General features: G+C 36.9%; 1 protein-coding gene across 1 annotated transcript; it reads right to left on the reverse strand.

Annotated features, from left to right (window-relative positions):
* Nucleotides 1–1,432: 1,432 nt before the first annotated feature.
* Nucleotides 1,433–6,971, reverse strand: LOC131629234 (uncharacterized). The gene is made up of 5 exons (XM_058900033.1): nucleotides 6,596–6,971; nucleotides 2,361–2,734; nucleotides 2,077–2,304; nucleotides 1,924–2,032; nucleotides 1,433–1,449 (listed from the first exon to the last, which is right to left on the reverse strand). Exons 1-5 carry the CDS (start codon nucleotides 6,969–6,971, stop codon nucleotides 1,433–1,435), a joined length of 1,104 nt encoding a protein of 367 aa, XP_058756016.1.
* Between the last annotated feature and the right edge of the window lie 15,436 nt (nucleotides 6,972–22,407).

Genomic DNA, 22,407 nt, shown 5'->3' on the forward strand with positions numbered 1-22,407 from the left:
GTGAAACATGCCCTTGGTCTGGCATAGTTTTGAAAAAAGATCTTCCTCCAGCTCTGGTTTGCAAAATTACCCCTCACCTCTTTATACATTGCATTGGTAATAAACTGCTTCTACTGAACACTGCTTTTCCAATAATCACTATGGACAGTAATCTCTCTATTCTTGACTATACTCTTGATCATCCAAGAACTAGATATCTTAGGCTCCCACTGCATAATGCTGGCACTTTTAAGATAGTATGCTCCAATCCATCGAATCCACATCTTATCTATTTTCATATGGAGGTTTCAAAGCAGCTTCAGAATAGTAGCTTTGTTCCAATCACTAAGATGAGTCATGTTTAAACCACCTGCATTACTAGGATGACAGATTTTATCCCATGCTACTAGGGATTTCCTCCCCACAGCTTTGCCAGACCAGATGAAATTTTTACAAATCACTTCAATTCTCTGGATTATTTTCTTTGGCAGAGGAAATGCTTGCATCCAATAACCTGCTACGGACATCAAAGTGCTCTTGACTAGCTGTTTCCTACCTGCATAGCTAAGAAAATTAGCAGTCCAATGTTGCACTTTCTCAAGTATTTTATCAATAATAGGTTGACATTGGTTGATAGTGAGCTTTCTAGTGGAGAGAGAGACCCCCAAATATTTGAAAGGGAGCATACCAATGCCAAAGGTGATTTCAGTAGCAATGTTATGTTGAGTTTGATCATCTAGTCCACCAAAATACATTCTACATTTTGCTGGATTTGCCTTCAATCCAGTAGCCTCAGAGAATTGATGGAATTTATCCATCATATGCCTGATAGAATGCACATCACCTCTTGCAAATAGCAGCAAGTCATCAGCAAAGGATACATTGGTGATCCCTAATTTAGCATACCTTGGATGGAACTTAAAATCAGTAGACTGTTTAAGTGTACCAAAGAGCCTATGGAGATATTCCATGATAAGAGTAAATAAAAGAGGTGAGATAGGGTCACCTTGTCTCAACCCTCTTTTTGCTTGGAGGATTTTGCTCATCTGCCCATTGACTAAGTATCTATAAGAGACCCCTCTAACCATGATCATGATCCATCTAACAAATTGATTAGGGAAATTCATTTCCTTCATAATTTTCTCTAAAGAGTCCCACTCCACAGTATCATAGGCTTTTTGTAGATCAATTTGAATGGTGCACCTGGGTGAGAGATGTTTCCTATTGTAACCTCTCAGTAATTCAAAAGCCAAGATGATGTTATCATGAATTGTTTTTCCTGGTAGGAATGCTGTCTGACTGTCATCAACAACAGAGTTAATCACTTTGTTTAACCTTTTAGTGAGGACCTTGGAAATAATTTTGTAAAGGGTGGTACAGCAAGCTGTAGGCCGCATCTCTTTCATAGATTTAGCATCTTTAGTCTTGGGGATCAGGGTCACAAGGGCACAATTCACTGCTCTGTACATCCTGTTATTCACAAAGAAATATTGAACCACATTCACAACATCTTTTTTAATTACTGTCCAGCTGGATTTGTAAAACTTAGCATTATAGCCATCCATGTAACACCCCGATATCCGCTGCACGCATCAACCGTGTCGGCCAACTGAGCATGTTACCGGCTTAATCAATAATCCCCCTAGGTCCGCTTATCGGCTGCCCAGGAAATATTGTTTTTGCCTCCCGCAGGAATCGAACCACGTGCCTAGGGGTTAAGTACGTATTCATAGCAATTCCTGCTACCTCAATTGGTAGCAGGAATTGCTATGAATACGTACTTAACCCCTAGGCACGTGGTTCGATTCCTGCGGGAGGCAAAAACAATATTTCCTGGGCAGCCGATAAGCGGACCTAGGGGGATTATTGATTACGCCAGTAACATGCTCGGTTGGCCGACACGGTTGATGCGTGCAGCGGATATCGGGGTGTTACAATCCATACCTGGTGCTTTATTATCACCCATACTATTGATGGCTTGCCAAATTTCAGCTTCAGTCACAGGTACAATAAGGCTTTCTTGTTGCTCCCTATTTAATTGAGCTCCTTCTTGCTGCATAGATGTTTGACCAACAACTTTGAGTAGAAGGATATCACCTCCAACTCAATGTCTTTTTGCTCAGTGAGCCTATTTCCTTGAGCATCTTCCAGTTCCTTGATTTGGATTTGTTTGTTTTTAGATTTGAGATTTGCATAGAAGTATGCATTATTACCATCGCCCAAAGTAATCCAATCACACTTAAGTTTCTGCTGCAGGATATTCTCTTCCAATTCAGTATTTTTCAGTACTTCATCAGTCCAGAACTTGACATTTTGGCACAGGGTCTGATTCAGATGTTTGCTAACAGGGTTTGAGCTTTATCAAGTTGCTCTCTACTCACCTTGAGATTTCTGATCCCCTCAGTCATTTGCCAAGTCAAACCTTTCACACTATATTGTAACTTATATAAGTTCTTCCAGAATTGCTCCATTGGATTACCTAAGTTATGTTGATTCCAGTTTGCCCTCAGAACATGAAGATAATCAGCATGGCCAGCTATACAATTCAGAAATTTAAATCTATGCTTGATTTTCTTTATTGTTTGATGACTATACATCTTGATTGTCAAAGGATCATGGTCATAAATATGGGGATTGAGCACCTCAACACTACTATTAGGGAAACCTCTGTACCAGTCAGCATTAACAAGAGCCCTATCAATCCTGGAACTAATAGGGTTAGCTATCTGCTTGTTTGACCAGGTGAACCAAGATCCTATAGTTTCATGCTTAAAAAGATTACTATTAGTGTCATACCCCAAAATTTTCCCATCTCATTTTCCCTTTCAAGCTCATACCAAGGTTCAGGACTCAAGGGCTCACTCTCCTAAACAATGGCTCAATGAACTAGGGTTTTGAATTCTCTGAAGAAAATCAATGAATAAAAGTCTCCAATGGATTTCATATGGATTATGATGTTTCAAACTATCTCTATGGCAAAGTACAAGCTTCAATTCCAAGGATTGCCTAGCCAATTGCTCAAAAAGTCAACAATCGACTAGTTTGACCTAAAAGTCAACTGTGGTCAAAGTACAGTCAAAAATCCTGATTTTTTGTCAACAAACTTATTCTGAAGTATCATTCATCATTTGAACAAGGATTGATCATGATTCATCAAGAAGAGTTCAGAAATCAACAAAACCTAAAGTTTCTAAATTAGGGTTTCATAGGAGAAAGTCAACAGAACTTTGATTAGCCATAACTTCCACATGGAACATCAGAAATTTCCCATCCAAAGCTCAATTTAAAGGAAATTGGATTCTCTACAATTTTATCTCTCACAAGCCAAGTCCAAAAATGCTTAATTTGAGAGATATGGATCAAAAGATTATAGGTCCTTTTTGAAAGTCAACCAAAAGCATTTTTTTTCAAAGCCAATATCATCAAAATAAAATCCTCAAATGGAAAAAAGCTTCCAAAGTGGCTTGTAAAGGACATCTTGAGGTTTCCAAAAAGTCCTATAACACCTCCATATCTTAAATATTGAGGGAGATATGCCTTATCAAAGTTGGACAATTTTGAGAAGAAAAATGTGAAATAAAAGGTCTCAAAATGAATTTTTTGCAAAGAGACCCAATCCTTTTTGGCCCAATCTTGTTTCCCAAGTATCCAAGAGTCTCAAATATGAATGCCACGAATTTATCATGAATATTTGATTTTTATTTGATTTTTATTCATTTAAAGGATGATTTAAATAAATAATTGAAGAAAATATTAGAGATTTTGATTTGATTCTTGTTTCCAATCAGTTAATAATCCAAATATCAAATATATGAGTCAATTTTCGTGGCAAGATAGATTGGAAAGAAATGAGTAAGATTTGAGCCAAGTTTAGAAACTTTCAATATTTCATTAAAATCAAATTCCAATCTCTTGATTTATGGAGATTTGATTCAGTCTCTTGACCTAAAATCAACCTTCTATAAGAACACAATAATTCTAGACCTAGAGGAGGAGGATTGATAACTGCAAGGAACCCTAACCCGAGCCAAGAGTTTTTTCCAAAAATTCCAAGTTCGTTTTTGGTGATTGAGGTTGATTCAAAGAATTTCAAGGATCCAAACACGTTCCCCAAGCCTCCCTGAAGCTATTCAGATCCTCCTCAAGTTCTTGCTCGATGGGAATCGGTAACTATGGCACGTTTTTTTTTCTTGAAATTATTTTGATTCGATTAGCATGATTCATGATGCATAAATGAATTTCGCTTGCATATTGTTGATCCTTGTGATGTATAGATGGTTTCTGGTTCATTAATTTTGTGTTTACGTGAATATATCAAGAATTGCCATGTTAGGGCTCAAGCCTTCGAAATTAGGGCTTTTTGAACCATGTAAAATTAGGCTAGATCTCAGGTACTATTGAATTCACGGCCTCTGGACGATCGTATTCATATGGTCGCGACAAATTTTTGTTGCGTTTTGTGTGTTCTATGATTTCACAGGTGTAAAAAGTGAAGGCTTTTACAGCTAACATGGAAAAAGCGATGTAAAAGCGCGTTCTGAAATTTTCCAAGGAAGAAGACGATGATGCGTCCCCTTCCGATTGGCCAGCTAGCGCGCGCTTTGGATTTTTAAATCCAGCTGGATCCGTTGCTTCTCACGCGCGTACATCCGGTGCACATCCCTTGCTCCCAGCCGTTTGATCATCATCCCAGTCTATCCAATGCCTCTGAACGCGGCAGTCTACCATGGACTTCACAGGCTTGCCCACACTGGATCGCAAGCTAAGTTTTCCAATTTTTTTTATTTTTATTTATTCAATACTAATTCTATTTAATTTATTTTTTATACCAAATTTCTTTTAATTTATTTTTTTTCTTTTTTCATAAAAATCATAATCATTTATTTTAATAATATTTATTTTATAATTAAATAATTAATTTGATTTAGTTGTTAATAATAATGTTTATTTGATTTAAATATTTAAATGATTAATTTAATTTAGTTGTTTAATTGTTTAATTAGGTTAGTATTTTTATTAATTGATTAAATTAATCATTAGGGTTAGATGATTTAATCGAAAACTTATATTTGCCGATTTAATTAATTAGGTTGAAAACCAATAATTAATTAATTTAGTTTTTTATTATTTTATTAACCATGGTTAACTTGTGCCTTGATCAGGGTTGCGAGGTTTGTCGTTAGATCATTCATGCACTAAAATTTCTCTTTTTTGTGTCTGACTTTTCAGGGTTAACCAAGATCCTCCGACTACGCGCCATACCAGATCGAAAAGCTAAGTCTTCAAATTTTCTATTTAATTTAATATCATTTTACTTTTATTTTTTTGCCTTATGGATTAAATTAGGGTTTGCTTCAGCCGCTAATGAATTTGTAATGCACTCACTCTTTTTTTTTTCCTTCATTGATTTTCAAGGTTATCAACCAATTAAAGCTTAAACCTTCGGTAACCCTAAAACTCATTCTCCTTTAATTTCTCCGATATTATTACTTGTGTTTAACCTATTGTTTTATTGGGTTATATTATTGCTCTTTCCCCCTTCCCCATGGCTATATATTTTGTAACTGCTCCTGGTTTGTATTGTGTGGCCTTGAAGGCACTTAAAATGTTATGCATTACATTATAACTGCGTGGTTAGTAATTTAGGGCGTGAAAATCTAGAATTGAATTTAGAATAATTAAATTACAAGATAATTATCTGAATTGAATCACGTGATTGTGCACCCACACACCTTTTATGGTAACCCCTTCTGTTGCTTGTTGCCTGTTGCCTTGTTGCCTTTTCAGTGCAGAATAGTCAAGTCCCTCGGATACGAGGACGCCTCAGCAAATGTTGCCCTCAGTTCATTCTCATCACTAAAGATCATAAGTCCCTACGATGCTGCCTTTGATTATATGATCTTGTCCCTCGATGTTGCCTACGATATGATGTGATAGTCCCTTTCGATTGCTGAGGTGTCCTCTTGGTTGCCTAATAATGACTATTCTTATCCTTCCCTTAGACTACCTGCCCTCTCTATGGCAGGGACAGTCTTATGGTGAACGATAACTGCGACGACCCTTCAACCTCCAAATAAAAGGACTTTCTACCCCCCTATGGTATGGATAGCCCTGAAAGGCTAAAAGAACTCTTTTACAATGTTAAGGTAATTACCTCCTAATTGCTAGCTCTGGTTTAACTCCTTTTCTACTCTTTTCTAAAAAAAAAACCTTCAAAAAGGCTACGCTTACTTACAAGCTAAAGTCTTATTTCATTTCTAAACATTTTCAAACATTTCAAAGTGAGCTAAGCAATTAAGAGCCCATGGAAAACCATGGATGCAAAGGGTGCCTTACACCTTCCCTTTGTATAAATTACCCCCGAACTCAAAATTTCTTTTAAAAGGTTTTTTCTGTTCTTTTAGCCTTTCTATAATTTGGATAAAATAAAAGTCGGTGGCGACTCTTGCTTACCGCGACATTTTTTTAAAGTCAGTTCACCGTATTACAATTAGCCATCATCAACTCCATATCAATATACTCAGCCAGATGTACATCATTACCACCAATTCTACACCAACTTTCAAAATGTTATTAAATTCACCTACAACCATCTAAGGCCCCTGAGTACTATTACTGATTCTACCGAGGTCTTGCCACAAGCTCCTCCTATTATTGATCTGATTTTGAGCATACACTATAATGAGGTGATGTGATAAATTTCCAGTATTGGTGTAAACATCACTGTGTACTAACTGTTCAGTTTTCTCAATAGGGGTTATACTCCAAATGTTAGGATTCCATGCCAACCAAATCCTTCCATTAATATGATGTTCATAATTATCTATGAACTCCCAATCAAACCCCAATCTCTTCCTAACAATTTTACTATTATTAATCTTAACACGAGTTTCAAGTAATGCTAGACAACTAACCTGTAGCTTCTTGAGGTGGGCTCCAACCTCCAGGCATCTAGCATGTTTATTAAGCCCTCTCACATTCCAACAGATCATGTAACACCCTCAGTATGAGAGCTTTCCCCTACCAGAAGTCCCTCAAAACCATTCCTGATTTCAACTCTCACTTCTGCAGGTTCCTTTCCTTTCCTTCCTTTGCTTTGTATAGTAGTCCAAGGTCCTTCTACAACATTAAATTGTTCTACAGGTTTGCTCACTTCATCTGAGCTTTTAGGCTCCTCAGGTGGCTTCTTCTTCTCCAAAACTCGTTGAGCCTTTTTCTTTTTCTTAAGACCATCCTCCTTTTGTTTACATTCATGCCCTACTTTGTTATAGCTTGCAATAGGGTGGTTTCTATTCATACTCCACCTGTTGGATCATTTTCTCACCTTGTGGATTCCTGATTGTGATATGCTGTCGTAGTTCCTGTGTAACATCAACTTCAATTAGGACTCGTGCATACGATACCCGTAGCTTCTTTGTTGTACACTCATCAGTCATGATTGGCTTTCCTATGGCACTTGCATCTTCCTGCAGTGTGAACTTTGGGTTCCATTCATGAAGCAAAATAGGCTTCTTGAAGATAGAGTACAGTCCTCGCATTAACACATCATCCCTATCAACTCTATCCTTGAATCTAATAAGGAAATATCCCTCTTCATTGTAGTATAGATCCGGTAAGGTCACGAAATTCCATGTTGTAGTCATGAACTTCTTAACAGCATTCATAGAAAGCTCATTTCCAATAGCATACATGATAAGGGCATTTTTTCAGAATTCCATCTCTGATGCTACATCCTTTTCCTCAAGTTGAATTTCAATATCACCGTTTATTATGAGTGGCGCCGTGTAGGAGAGTTCACTACCATTCGACGGAAGTCTATTTCCTTTGATAATGTCCACCCATAGCTTTGGATTCTGATTGTCGTCCTTCTCAACCTCATCAGGTTTCCCCTCAGCATTCGGTACCTCCGTAATCGTTTCCATCGTTTTCCCAACATTCCCAGATTTACTCGTAATTTTTGTAGTTCCTTGTCCACTTGAAATTGGAGTTGACGAGAATACTCTCACACTCGCCGGTGGAGTCATCGCCGCCTTTTTCTTCGGTCGGCCACGCCCCATATCCAAAACAAGGATAGTCCCAAACCTAGATCCCCTCTGCCGTGGTCCCTAACCCTAAGGTTAGGGATTTAAACCAACACCAAAGGTTTGCCGTGTCTGTTCCTACCCTTCACCTTCAGCTTCTGTACGTTCTGTAGGAATACTGTTATTATTTTAAAAAACAAATTATTATCATTTTATTTTTGAATATTATTATTATTTATGAAAACAGAATATATTTTTAAAAACTAAATATTATGTTTTTCTAAAAAAATAATATTATTATATATAATATATCATAATATATTTTGAAAACTGATTTATATTATATTTTAAAAATAGAATAATACTACATTATTTTAAAAAAATTATAATTTAATTTATAAAAAATATTTATAGTATACATATTTAAAAACATATTTTAAATTAAATAGTTGTTTGAAACATAAATAAAAACATATAATATTTGAAAAACTATATTGTTACTATTTTTCAAAACTGAATTAATACATAAATAAATATATTGATCTTAAATGATATTATTTTGTAGTAACATAATTAATGATATTATATTTTTAAACTAATATGTTCCATAATTATATTTTATATTATGTTTTAAAAATAGAATTATAATATATTATTATGATATGATAGTTATACTATTGTAATTTATAATAACATTATTATATTTTATGATGCTTATAATATAATTTTAAAATAGATTTGTAATTTATAGTAACATAATTATATTTTATATTATGCTTTTAACATAGAATTATAATGTGTGTGTGTGCGCGCGCACGTGTGTGTGTCAGAGAGAAGGAGGAGTAAGATGTTCGTGTCTTAAATATGGATGTAGACGTATAACAAGTAATTCAGAAGAAGTAGAAACTCATTTGAAGAGAAAGGGATTTAGGGAAATTTATTGGGCTTGGACATCAAATGGGGAAGAAATATCGATGGACGTGCCAGAGACTAGTAATTTACAACAAGGTTTAAGTAGTTGATCACATATGAAATATAAAGACCAATTAAATCTAATCGGTGACATGGTTGGCGATGCTTTAGGGGTGAACATGGCATATGATGAACATTAAGATTTTGATGGGGGAAGAGTTTTCGAATGAGAAAGCTAAATTTTTTTATCAGTTGTTGAAAGAAATAAATACGCCATTGTTTGAGAGTTAGTCAAACTCTAAATTATCTATGTGTGTGAGATTATTGCCCATGAAGTAAAATTGAAATGTTTCTAATCAGTGTTTGGAATTTTTTTCTCAAATGATGTAGGATGAGACTCTTATGAAAGACAATTTGCCTATAAGTTATTATGATGCAAAGAGGTTGGTGTGAAAGTTGGGTTTAGAAGTAAGAAAGATTGATTGTTGCGTTAGAGGTTACATGTTGTTCTATGACAACGAGTTTGTTACAAACGATGGGGCGTTAGAGGAATGTAAGTTTTGTAACTGTGCAAGGTATGTAGTTCGAAGTAAAGCCATTAATCTTAAGCAGAAACACATAACAGTGACATCCATGTTTTATTTGTTGATACTACCAAGGTTGCAGGGAATGTTTGCTTCACTGCATAGTGCTATTCAAATGATATGGAATCATACAAACAAAATTAGTTCAGGCACGACGCGACACCCATTTAATGGCGAAGCATAGAAGCACTTCGATTGGATACATCCTAAATTTTCTGTGGAGCCTAGAAATGTCAGACTTGGATTGTGCTCTGATGGTTTTACTCCATATGTCCAAGAGTTAGTAATTGCTTATTCTTGTTGGGCAGTTATTGTTACCCCTTATAACCTCCTACCCCCTAAGATATGCATGACAAAACCTTACATGTTTTTGACTTGCCTCATTCCAGGGTTGTCGAGTCAAAAAGCGAGAATTGATGTGTATTTATAATCTTAAATTGATGATTTAAAGAGGTTGTGAATTGGATAATATATTTATGACATATTTCGTCAAAAAAAATTTAATATGTGAGCTGCTATGATATGGACTATTAACGACTTTCCTGCATATGTCATGTTGTCTTGTTGGGATACACAGGGTAAAATGGGATGTCCTCATTGAAGGGTGACACGAAGGCGTTTATATTGGAAAAAGGTGGGAAAAGTTCGTGGTTTGACTGTCACCGTAGGTTCCTACCAGAAAACCATGGACTTCGAAAAAACAAGAATGATTTTAGAAAAAGGTGTAAAGTAACAAATCTACCTCCCTCTATTTGTCATCGGTAGAAGTATGGAACATGGTTCGTGATCTACCAAAATTCAAAGACAGTGGAAAAACATGCACCATTCCAAGATACGGGGACACACACAATTGGACAAAAAGAAGTATTTTTTGGGAACTTCCATATTGGAAAGATAATGTTTTGCAGTATAATCTTGATGTTATGCACATATAGAAGAATTTTTTCGATAATATAATTAACACAGTGATGGATATCCTAGACAAGACAAAAGATAATGAGAAAGCTAGAAAGGACATGGAAATTTTATGTAATCGAAAATATTTGGAGCTGAAGACTTTAGCAAATGGGAAACTATTAAAACCTAAGGCTACTTATAGTTTAACTCCCCAAGAAGCCAAATTTGTTTTCCGATGGTTAAATGACTTAAGAATGCTCGACGATTATGCTACTAACGTGGCAAGTGTAGCAACCTGCCCTAAAATTGAAGGTTTTAGAGTCGCCACCTATTCTGAAGGGTGAATAGGAAACCCTACGCAATTAAGAGATCGGGGTAAGATTATTATAATCAGGTCGAGGGAAGGTGTTAGGCATCCTCAACCCTTTCCTAAGGTTCGTATCTAAGGTTAAGGCTTATGGCTAAAATATTTTGGATAATAGCTAAAGAAGTGAAAAGGGCAAAATTGAGATTGTAGGGAGGGGGACTCGCCTTGTTACCAAGTGCCTACGTATCTCCTTATGGAGAATCAGAGTCAACATAGTTCGGGCACAGGGTTGTACGCCTTAGAATTAGTATGAGGTTGTTTGAAGGCTTTTTGAATGGCCTATCGTAGTTTGAATTTGATTTGAAAGGCATTTTGAATTGCCTGATTGAAAAGGATGAAAATCCGTAGTATCGTGGTTTAGTGTGTTTTAGATGTTTTGGGCGTACAACCCTGATTTAATATGTCACCGTTAGATGTGATGATCAATAGACTTGATCAGTATAGCTAACGGATTAATGGGGCATTGCTGGTTACTCAGATCGATAGGTTCGATCGTCGCGGGCAGCAAATTAAATGTATTTTTTTTAGGTTTTTATATATTTTTATCTCTCGTCTAATGCGACTAATAGATTTAGTCGGGTCGAGGAGAAAATTAATTAAGGGTTATTGTTTTTGCCAAAAGTGCAATGGGATTGGGCAAACTCTAATACATGATAACATTTTTAGGGTTCTAGTGATTTTATAATTAAATTTAATTAAGTTAATAATTTTTGAATAATCGAATAATCGGGATAATCCTAAATAATTCTAAACCTTAATTCTAATTAAATATCCTAATCCTAATTTTATTACATTTTCCTAATCCTAATTTAGAAATTAATTTAATTAATCATAATTAGTTAATTCCTAATTTCAATTAGTCAAACCATAAGATAGAAAATATAGTATAAAAACTGGGCATTGATCTGGTGAGTGTGACCTTTGAGGCTCCGTGATACACCTCCACCCTTATATGCATCAGATCTAAGATGATGTTGATCCATTGACCAGATGATGAGGCGCATGGTGAACCCTGGGGGCTGAAACGCACTGAACCTGCAAACAAGAAGACTCAAAGAAAATGAAGAAAATATATGAAGGAGGTGGGATTCGAAGCCCTCCCCCCGCGCTCGAATCCTTAGGACGCAATTCTCCACCCAAGCACTTGGTATTCGCTGTTATCAGCGCTATTTACAAACAATATATACAAAAAAAAACGGATAAAGAAACTAAAAAAAAAAGCAAAACGTGCGCTGCCCAGTCTTCTTCATCGTTGCAACCGGTTGCGAGAGATATATAGCTACCGTCCCTGTGAACCTGAATACGAGCCAGCATAATAAATAAACAAATTTCAAGGACATAGACCGACTTAAAATCACCTTCCGAATCCACCGGTATTATTGGTTTGTGTTAATTTTGCTTGTATCAAAAGACCCCAAATATGGAGCTTCAAGACCTATCAATGGTGAAACCATGATCCTGTGCTTAAAACAAAATTAAATTATCCAGAAAACTTCTAAACTTTAAGGTGAACACAAATATGTAACAAAAATCAATTTATACTGCGTGTATGATGTAAATCGAAATCAAAATTTTGGTCCAAACCAATGATATTATGTCATGATTCTGGATGGTATTGGAGACTTGTAATGGTCCAGAAAGATTCAGAGAAGATTGAGTAACTCGTCTGTATCCTTGGGATGGCTCGAATTTGATTCAAACTTTGTCTGCTCTATCACCCCTGTTCACGATTTTTTTTGAGCGAAATTGTGAAGCTCCTCGCGAATCCTCTTGGCTGCCCATCCCCCCCTATTTGTTAGAAAATATTTATATTTATAATGGAGAATTAGGTTAAAAAAAGGCCCAAATTCTACAATAATAATAATCCTAAATAATATCAATACTCCTAGTAACGATGCTACCCCTAATATTATTTTTTAATAACTAATAATTAATAAAAAATGGTTAATGATAATATTTAAATAATAACTAACACCAATTCTATAATAATAATCTTAAATAATATCTAATTCAAATAAAAGAAATTGGTAAATATATTTGTAACAAAAAACCCCAGATAAATAAATGGGCCAAAGCGTTTCAATATTCAGCCCAATGATGCTTCAAAGACACCCTTTTCCTTGCATGCACCCCTCGAATAGTAGTGACCAATTAGAAATAGATTATGAGTATAAACCCAGAATAAAATACTCGGGCCTAATGTTTGGACCTAAAATATTTACTATTCAAACCCCTATTTTATTTCAACCGATTTATAAGGGAACTTTATAAGAGGTTGAGTTTAATAATAGATATATTAGACCCCATGGCTCTTAATTTTTAACACCCTTGATAAATTATTAGATGAGAATTGATCGGGCAAATTTTGGGGTATGACAGCTGCCCCTGTTCAATCTTCTTAAACCTGAAGATTCAGATAGGCACGTCTGCCTATCGTGATCTAAAGGTAGAAGATGATTGGACACTGAAATGCCCTAAAATTTGCATGGGAAGAAATTCCGTAGAAGATGGGCTTACAGATGCCACCCAGGGTAAATATCCCTTCTTTCTCTTCTTTTTTTACTGTGAAGCAGATGCTCTTTTTTTTTGTTGAAGGAGCTACGCATTTAGATCGTAGCGTGGCCTAAAAAGGCAACCTTGACTTTATGCAATGTTTATGATGCATGCGATGTATGATGCAGTGAGCTTCTCAAAATAAATGAGAGCCATGTATGTATATGCTCTATGTATGAATGAGGTATGTTAGTTGAATGATGCATGACTATTAGTTATGTTAGTTGAAGTATGTTAGTAATTCTGAAAAGAAAGATAAAACCTTTGCGTGTTATTGATGATGTTTTGAAAGATATCACTGCCGAGGGACTAACGTGATAAGAAACTCAATTGAGAAACCCTTTTGTAGATCCTTATTGTAAAATCCTTTGTAAAACCCTGTTTGCCTAGAAAAGCTCCTGGAAAGGTTCTTGAAAAGGACTGGTAATATTCATTTGATTGTAGAATGACCACTATGTGGTTGAAATGTATTGATAACTCCGTGTAGAAAATCTTGATATGGAAAAATAAATCCCTGCACCAATAGGATCATTTGCTATGATTATAGCAAACTTACCTGCACCAATAGGATCATTTGCTACGGTTATAACAAACTCACCTGCACCATTAGGATTATTTGCTAGGGTTATAGCAAACTCACCTGCACCATTAGGATCATTTGCTAGGGTTATAGCAAACTCACCTGCACCAATAGGATCATTTGCTACGGTTATAGCAAACTCACCTGCACCATTAGGATTATTTGCTAGGGTTATAGCAAACTCACCTGCACCATTAGGATCATTTGCTAGGGTTATAACAAACTCACCTGCACCATTAGGATCATTGTCTAGGGTTATAGCAAACTCGCCTGCACCATTAAGATCATTTGCTAGGGTTATAGCAAACTCACCTGCACCATTAGGATTATTTGCTAGGGTTATAGCAAATCCACCTGTACCAATGGGATCATTTGCTATGCTTATAGCAAACTCACCTGCACCAATAGGATCATTTGCGAGGGTTATCGCAAACTCACCTGCACCAATAGGATCATTTGCTACGGTTATAGCAAACTCACCTGCACCAATAGGATTATTTGCTATGGTTATAGCAAACTCACCTGCACCAATAGGATCATTTGCTATGGTTATAGCAAACTTACCTGCACCAATTGGATTATTTGCTATGGTTATAGCAAACTCACCTGTATAAATTTCTTGACATGTCCGCAGACTGTTAGAAGTATGAGAACCCAATAACCTGGTGTTGCGTATTGTACGCACAAAGTTAAGTTGATGAGTGTATATGACCCATGTATATGCATATGCATAGACCCTTTGTAATGTTAATGCGTATTCCTATATGCTGATGCAATCCCAAGATTTTATCTCCTTAAACCCATTGAACTTTGTTTAAACCATATTTGCACCTACCACGGCTCTGCTTATGCTGGCTTGGTAATGTGGATAATGCTTATGCTTATGCATATGCGTAGCTTGTTTATGAGTGAACTGAACAACAAGGTTGCTGAAGGATAGAAAAACACTTAGAAATGGGGGGTTTGAATAAGTGTAGCTTTAAAACTTGTAAGATAAAAACAATTTGCACAATGATTTTTATCCTGGTTCGTTGTTAACTAAACTACTCCAGTCCACCCTCATGGAGTGATTTACCTCACCTGAGGATTTAATCCACTAATCACACGAGATTACAATGGTTTTCCACTTAGCCAACTGCTAAGTCTTCTAGAGTATACTGATCACAACCTGATCACTCTAGGAACAATCTGCTTAGATACCCTCTAAGACTTCTCTAGAGTATACTGATCAACAACCTGATCACTCTAGTTCTTACAACTTAATGTAAACAAATTCTTTTAAGAGTTACAATGCTTCTTATAAAGCTATTATCACAACTGTGATTTTCTCTTAAGTTTAAGCTTAAATCTCACTAAGATATTACAACAGCAATGTAGTGAGCTTGATGATGAAGTTTGAGAGCTTTTGAATTTGACAGCGTTTCTGTGTAATGCGCAAGTGTTGTGTTTAGCTTCTCATCAGAACTTCATATTTATAGGCACTTGAGAAGATGACCGTTGGGAGCATTTAATGCTTTGCGTATTCCGTACAGCATTGCATTTAATGTTTCACTCTTTTGTCAACTACCTCGAGCCTTGTTTTCGCTGTGTCTACTGACGTTGCCTTTAATAGCTTCTAACGTTCCTTTTCTCACTCAGCATAGCCTGCCAGTCTAGTACTTGCTTCTAATCTGATTTTTGTGTAAACAACGTTTGAATGTCATCAGAGTGAAACAGCTTGGTGCAGAGCATCTTCTTGTCTTCTGACCTTGAAGTGCTTCTGAGCGTGATACCATGAGAACTTCAGTGCTTCTGCTTCTGATCTCAAGTTCTTCTGATGCTTCCATAGACCCATGTTCTAATTCTGCTTGACCATCTTCTGATGTCTTGCCAGACCATGTTCTGATGTTGCATGCTGAACCTTCTGAGTCAGTGCTTCTTGCGCTGATTTTGTGCATACTCTTTATATAATTCCTGAAATGGAAATTGCATAGTATTAGAGTACCACATTATCTCATACAAAATTCATATGCTTGTTATCATCAAAACTAAGAATATTGATCAGAACAAATCTTGTTCTAACAATCTCCCCCTTTTTGATGATGACAAAAACATACATAAATGATATGAATTTGCGATCAGAATATCAGACGGCTAAAGACAATTACACAGCTATAGCATAAGCATATAAACATAGTGTGTGAATATGTCTCCCCCTGAGATTAACAATCTCCCCCTGAGATAAATAATCTCCCCCTGAAATAAATACTAGAAGAATTTTATAAATAAAAGACTTCCCTGAGTATTTTAGTTGAGACTTTCACATATGCTTAGATCTTCAGAACATTCACAACTTTTGATTCTTGCTTCCATATGACAGCTTTCAGAACTTGAATTTCCTAGATCTTCAGAATATTCATAGCTTTTGATTCTTGCTTCCATTGGACAGCTTCAGAGCTTGAATTTCTTCTGGAGTCATTGCATGCTAGATTGTATCAGAACATTGTTGAATGTACCAGAGCATCATTAGAGCATCTTTACATCCTGAAATGTTACAGAACAAACTAAACGACAAAAGTCAGCATGAATGAATCAGAACATAAAATATGTATCAGAACATATAATTATGTATCAGAGCATACAAACATAATGTTGCAGAGCATATTTTGTAACTTAAAACATGCATCAGAACATATAAGGAATAAGAATGAAAGCATATTCTATCATCAGAATATCAGAACATTCTTCCTTCTTGCTTCTGATCTTGAAGCTTTATAGCACTCAGCTTGCTTCAATTTCCATGAGCTTGATTCTTTATAGAATTGTTTTTCCCCATGTCTTTGCTTCTCATGTTGAGCTTTAAAGAGGATCTTCAATTCCTGCAAAACAACACTCAAAGACATAGAACTTTGCAAGTTCTGTTAGAAATGTGGAGCCTTTCTCCCAGCAACTGATAAAATAAATCAGATCATTTATCACAGTTTTCTCCCCCTTTTTATCATAACATCAAAAACATAAAAGGTTAAGATGAAAAAACAAGACAAACACTAGAAGAAAAGGATAATTTCATTGATAGCACAGGAAAAAGATTGTCAGAAGTACAAGAGGGCAAGGGAAGATGCATAGAAAAACAGATGCAGCAAAACAAAAGAAAACAATCTAAGACTCAATGACTAAGATGACCCTAGTTTTGACATGATCTTGGCCAGCATATCACGAATCCCATTATTGCTCTCATTCTGCCTTTCCATGAAAGCACGAAACTCAGTGTTGATCGATCTCTGCTCATCCTGGTTCTTCTGAATCACTTCCAGAGTCCTTGTGAGACGAGAAGGTTCATCAGAAGAAGCTTCACAACTTCTTTCCCGAGGGATGGCATTCTGATCCGCAGCTTCCATGATTAGATTATTTGCAGGATTTTCCTCAACAGGAATGGTTTCAGCAACATGATCTTCAGCATCTGCTTCTCCCATAGAAGCATCTCCATACTCTGCAGCAGGAACCTCAGAATCTCCATTCTCAAGAGCTTGCAGAATGGCAGCTAGATTCCTTGGAGCAGAAGGACCTTCAACTTCTGGAGGATCAGCAACTTCTGGAATGACCAAGCTTGGGTCTTCCTCAGAAGGATTTTCCCTCAGAAATTCAAAAAGAGTCCTGAAGTCTCCAGTCAGCACTGGATACTGAGGTCTCCAGACCACAATATCTCTGCAAGGATTATCCAGCAGCTCATCAACAAAAGGCTTTTCTTCAAGACAGAATCTGTTTCTGATTGGATGAAAGTATCTTCCATCATCCATTTCAAGAAGATAGCCAACATAAGCAGGTGCAGCAGCTACCAGTCTCTTCTGAACAGCCATGGCTTCCACTTGAAAATCTTGGCGAAAACTTCTCCAAAGATTTCTTGTAGAGACATCATCAAGCTCGTTGAGGAAGGCATCCTTCAAGAGATTCAGCCTACTGATAACTTCACTTCTGAACACCTCCAGGCAAATGATAGGTTCAGGTTCAGGAGGGTTGAAGGTGAATTTGTAGTCTGGGTAGAGAAGGCATTAAGGGTTGGATTTTCTGGTGGGAAAGGGATGAGATGGAACAGGTGGAACTGTTGTGGTTGAAGAAGATGGAATATCAGTGAGAGGGGTTGATGAGGAAGGTATATCTGTGGGTGTGGGAAGGATGGTAGTTATGGGGGTAGGGTTGAGAACCTGAGAAGATGATGGTGTTTGCAAGCTATTAGGTAAAGGTGATATGGGGGTAGGAGTTTGTGCAGAAGGAGGTGATTGAGGGATATTTGCAGAGGTAAGGGTGTTTTGAGGTTCAGAAGGAGAGGGTTGGATAGGTGGAGGTTGGTACACTTTCCTGGAGAAGTTACTTATTCTAATTGCCTCGAAGGAATCAACCTTAAGGGGGTCATAAGTGACCTTCTGCCTTGTTTCTCTCTTGGCAGCTTCTTCTGCAGCCTTTCTCTTTAGCCTTTTCTCTCGCTTCTTCTTATCCTCCTTCTTGAGGTCAGCTTGAGAAGGAAGCACTCTTCCACGAATCCATGCAGGATTAATAGAAGATTGATTTCTCACAGAAGCTTCCAAATAGAGCTTAACCGCCTGGCAAAGTTCTGCTTGGAACAAAGTAGAGAAACCTGCAACGGGAATTCTTCTGGGTTGAATGTCAAAAGGAACAGCAGTTATTTCCTTGACAAGTTCCATTCTCAGCAAGTCAAGACCATTGAAGATAGAACCCCGAGTGACTCTAAAGAAGTTAGGTGTTCCAATAGTCCTTAGGGAGGCCATCAGGTCACTTTCAATCAGAATGTCTGAGATCATTCTGGCGAAAGGAACAACATTTCTTTGGAGATGAGGATACTTTGCACGTTCGTCATCTCTTGACTCTTCAATAGCCAACTTCAGATTCTCAAAAATGATGTTGGAGATGTTGATTTCAATTCTTCTTCCGACGCAGAAGAGAGTGTACTTGTGGTCAGGACTGATGTAAGATGAAGAGAAGGATCTTTTTTTGTGATGAAGAGAGCCCAGAATAATCTCAGCCCAAACTTGATAGAACGGCTTCAAGGTACCAGTTTGACTTGAATCAACACCGGTAACACACGAAATCTGCTTCTCAACCTGGAACCAATCAACTCTGCCAGGAAGAGGACCAGTGACTCCTTCTTCATCGTCCAAGTTGTACAGCTTCCTGATTATCTTCTCAGTTATCACAACTTCATGCCCTAGCACGAAGGAGATAATGGCGGTTGGAGTGACGGTTGCATGAACCCAGAAGTCTTTCACAAGGGCTGGATAACTTGGTCCAACCAATCTAGCCAGATAGTTTGACCATCCCTGTGCCATGATCTTAGCATCAGGTTTGAAACCATATGCTTTCAAATTTTCAAATTCCACTGAGGACTCACAGAGAACTTCCAGTTCTAACTGAGGAATGGAGCAAGTTTTCAGAGGAGCGTATCTGTGCTTGTTGTATACCAGTTGAGAGGAACACACTTCATCTGCTGGGTTTGATGTGCTAGATGAAGGGTTCATGATGATTTTGCTAGGTTTCAGATTACAAACTAGGGTTTAAAAGAACGAATGCAAAGAAAGAGATGCACAAATGGAGAGAGAGTGAAAAAAATGAAATGAAGATGAAGCGGGTTATTTAAACGGTTTGAAAAGAAGAAAAATAAAATAAAATAAAAAGAAAACCGTTTAAATGAAATGATTACAGAAAAATATGACATCAATATGCATTTAATGAGAAATGACGTTAGGAGAGATAAAGTGACAAAATGAAATGATTTGCACAGTTACCTAGGGCGGCGTCTCCTCAACTGCACACATGCTTGTCCAAAAATAGTGAACACGTGTTCATTTTCTGGAAAGACTGGTGACAGCTGTTTTACTTTAAAAGAGCTTCTGAATCAACTTAGATAATGAAACGTTAGTAATAACAGAATCATAACTTCTAATTGATTATTATCAGAACTTCTTATAGCTGCCTAGTCCTAACATATTTCAGAAGTTATTCATACACAGATCTTCTCATCTTCTCATTCTGGGCATAAGTCCATACTGATATTCTTCAGAATGAACTTAAACCTATCTTCAGCAAGGGGTTTTGTAAAGATATCAGCCCATTGATGGTCTGTATCCACAAAGTTCAAAGAAAGAACACCCTTCTGAACATAGTCCCTCATAAAATGATATTTAATCTCAATATGTTTAGCTTTGGAATGTAAGATAGGATTCTTAGATAAACATATAGCAGAAGTATTATCACAGAAAATAGGGATGTTACTCTCATATATCTGATAGTCTTCTAGCTGACTCTTCATCCATAACATTTGTGTGCTACACCCAGCAGCAGCAACATATTCTGCTTCTGTTGTTGAGAGAGCTATGGTAGCTTGCTTCTTGCTGTACCAAGAAATTAGATGACTTCCAAGAAATTGACAGCTTCCTGAAGTACTCTTCCTTTCAATTCTATCTCCAGCATAGTCAGCATCACAGAATCCTACTAAGTTGTATTCTTTAGATCTTCTGTAGACTAAACCAACGTTAGTAGTACCTTTCAGATACCTCAGAATTCTTTTAACAGCAGTTAAGTGAGATTCTCTGGGATCTGATTGGAATCTAGCACACAAACAAACACTGAATAGAATGTCAGGTCTAGAAGCAGTTAAGTATAAAAGAGATCCAATCATACCTCTGTACAACTTTTGATCTACCTTCTTACTTACCTCATCCTTACCTAGAACACATGTTGGATGCATAGGAGTTTTGGCTTCTTTGCTTTCAGAAAGATTAAACTTCTTCAGAAGTTCTTTCAGATACTTCGTTTGATGAACATAAGTTCCATCAGAAGTTTGGTTGATTTGAATCCCAAGGAAATACTTGAGTTCACCCATCATACTCATTTCAAATTCAGCCTGCATAGACTTAGCAAACTCCTTTCCAAGTGAAGCATTAGATGTTCCAAAGATAATATCATCAACATAAATTTGACAAATTAAAATGTCCTTCTTAGATGTTTTACAGAAAAGAGTCGTGTCCACTTGTCCTCTAGTGAAACCATTGTCCAGAAGGAAAGAACTTAATCTTTCATACCAAGCTCTGGGAGCTTGCTTCAATCCATAAAACGATTTCTTAAGTTTAAAAACATGTTCTGGAGACTTACAGTCTTCAAAACCAGGAGGTTGGTGGACATAGACTTCTTCATCTATATAACCATTTAAGAAAGCACTCTTAACATCCATCTGATACAGAGTGATGTTATGTTGAGTAGCAAAAGAAATCAATAAGCGAATAGATTCTAACCTGGCCAATGGTGCAAAGGTTTCTGTATAGTCAATCCCTTCTTGCTGACTATATCCCTGAGCTACCAGTCTGGCTTTGTTTCTTACCACTTCTCCCTTCTCACTGAGCTTGTTTCTGAACACCCACTTTGTATTGAAGATTACAGCCTTGTTCTTTCTCTTGCCTGTAAATAGGATTGAGCCATCCTTCTGACTCACAGCCTTGCAAGACTTTTGATTGAAGATTATGTCATAACCATTGTCACTTAATTGACTTATGGACAATAAGTTATGCGCTAATCCTTCTACAAGAAGTACATTAGTTATGGAAGGAGAGTTACTAATACTTATGGTTCCAGAGCCGATAATCTTGCCCTTCTGATCTCCTCCAAACTTGACTTCTCCACCAGACTTAAGCACCAGGTCTTGGAACATTGACCTTCTTACCGTCATGTGTCGCGAGCACCCAGAGTCCAGGTACCATGACATTTTGTGCTTTGCCTTCTTTGCTGCTAAGGATATCTGCAACAGAAATTATCTTCTCCTTAGGTACCCACAATTTCTTGGGTCCTTTCTTGTTAGTTTTCCTCAAGTTCTGGTTGAACTTGGGTTTAGCATGATAAGTAGCGGGAGGAACAGCATGATATTCTTTGGGTTTGTCAGCATGATATCTTTTAGGTTGTGTCACATGCTTCTTGGTGTGTGTTGTGTTAAAACTCTGTGCATGTGATGTGAGCTTGATATCATGTGAATGGCCATATTTGAACTGATCATACAATGGCTTGTATGTGATTTTCAAATCATTAACAGGTTCAAATTTATGTGAGGTATCATCCTCATAGCCAAAACCAAACCTTTTGTTTCCAGAAACACCATATATCATAGAAGCAAGATGACTTCTGCCAATACTTCTAGATAGGAACTTTCTGAAGCTCGAGTCATATTCTTTCAGAATATGATTGAGACTAGGAATGGATTTTTCTGATTCAGAAGGAGATCCACTATCTTTGGATAATTTTAAAACTTTTTCCTTTAGTTCAAAATTTTCCACTTCCAGCTTCTTAGTTTCAAATTCAAATTGCTTTTTTAGCTTTTTGTATTTGATACTAAGATGAGCCTTGAGTTCCAGAAGTTCAGTTAAACTGGAAACTAGCTCTTCTCTAGATAGTTCAGAAAATACCTCTTCAGAATCTGATTCTGATGTAGATTCTGATCCATCATCCACTGTAGCCATCAGTGCAAAGTTGACTTGC

Source organism: Vicia villosa, unplaced genomic scaffold (genome assembly GCF_029867415.1).
Source record: "Vicia villosa cultivar HV-30 ecotype Madison, WI unplaced genomic scaffold, Vvil1.0 ctg.000538F_1_1, whole genome shotgun sequence".
NCBI classification, from domain to species: domain Eukaryota; kingdom Viridiplantae; phylum Streptophyta; class Magnoliopsida; order Fabales; family Fabaceae; genus Vicia; species Vicia villosa.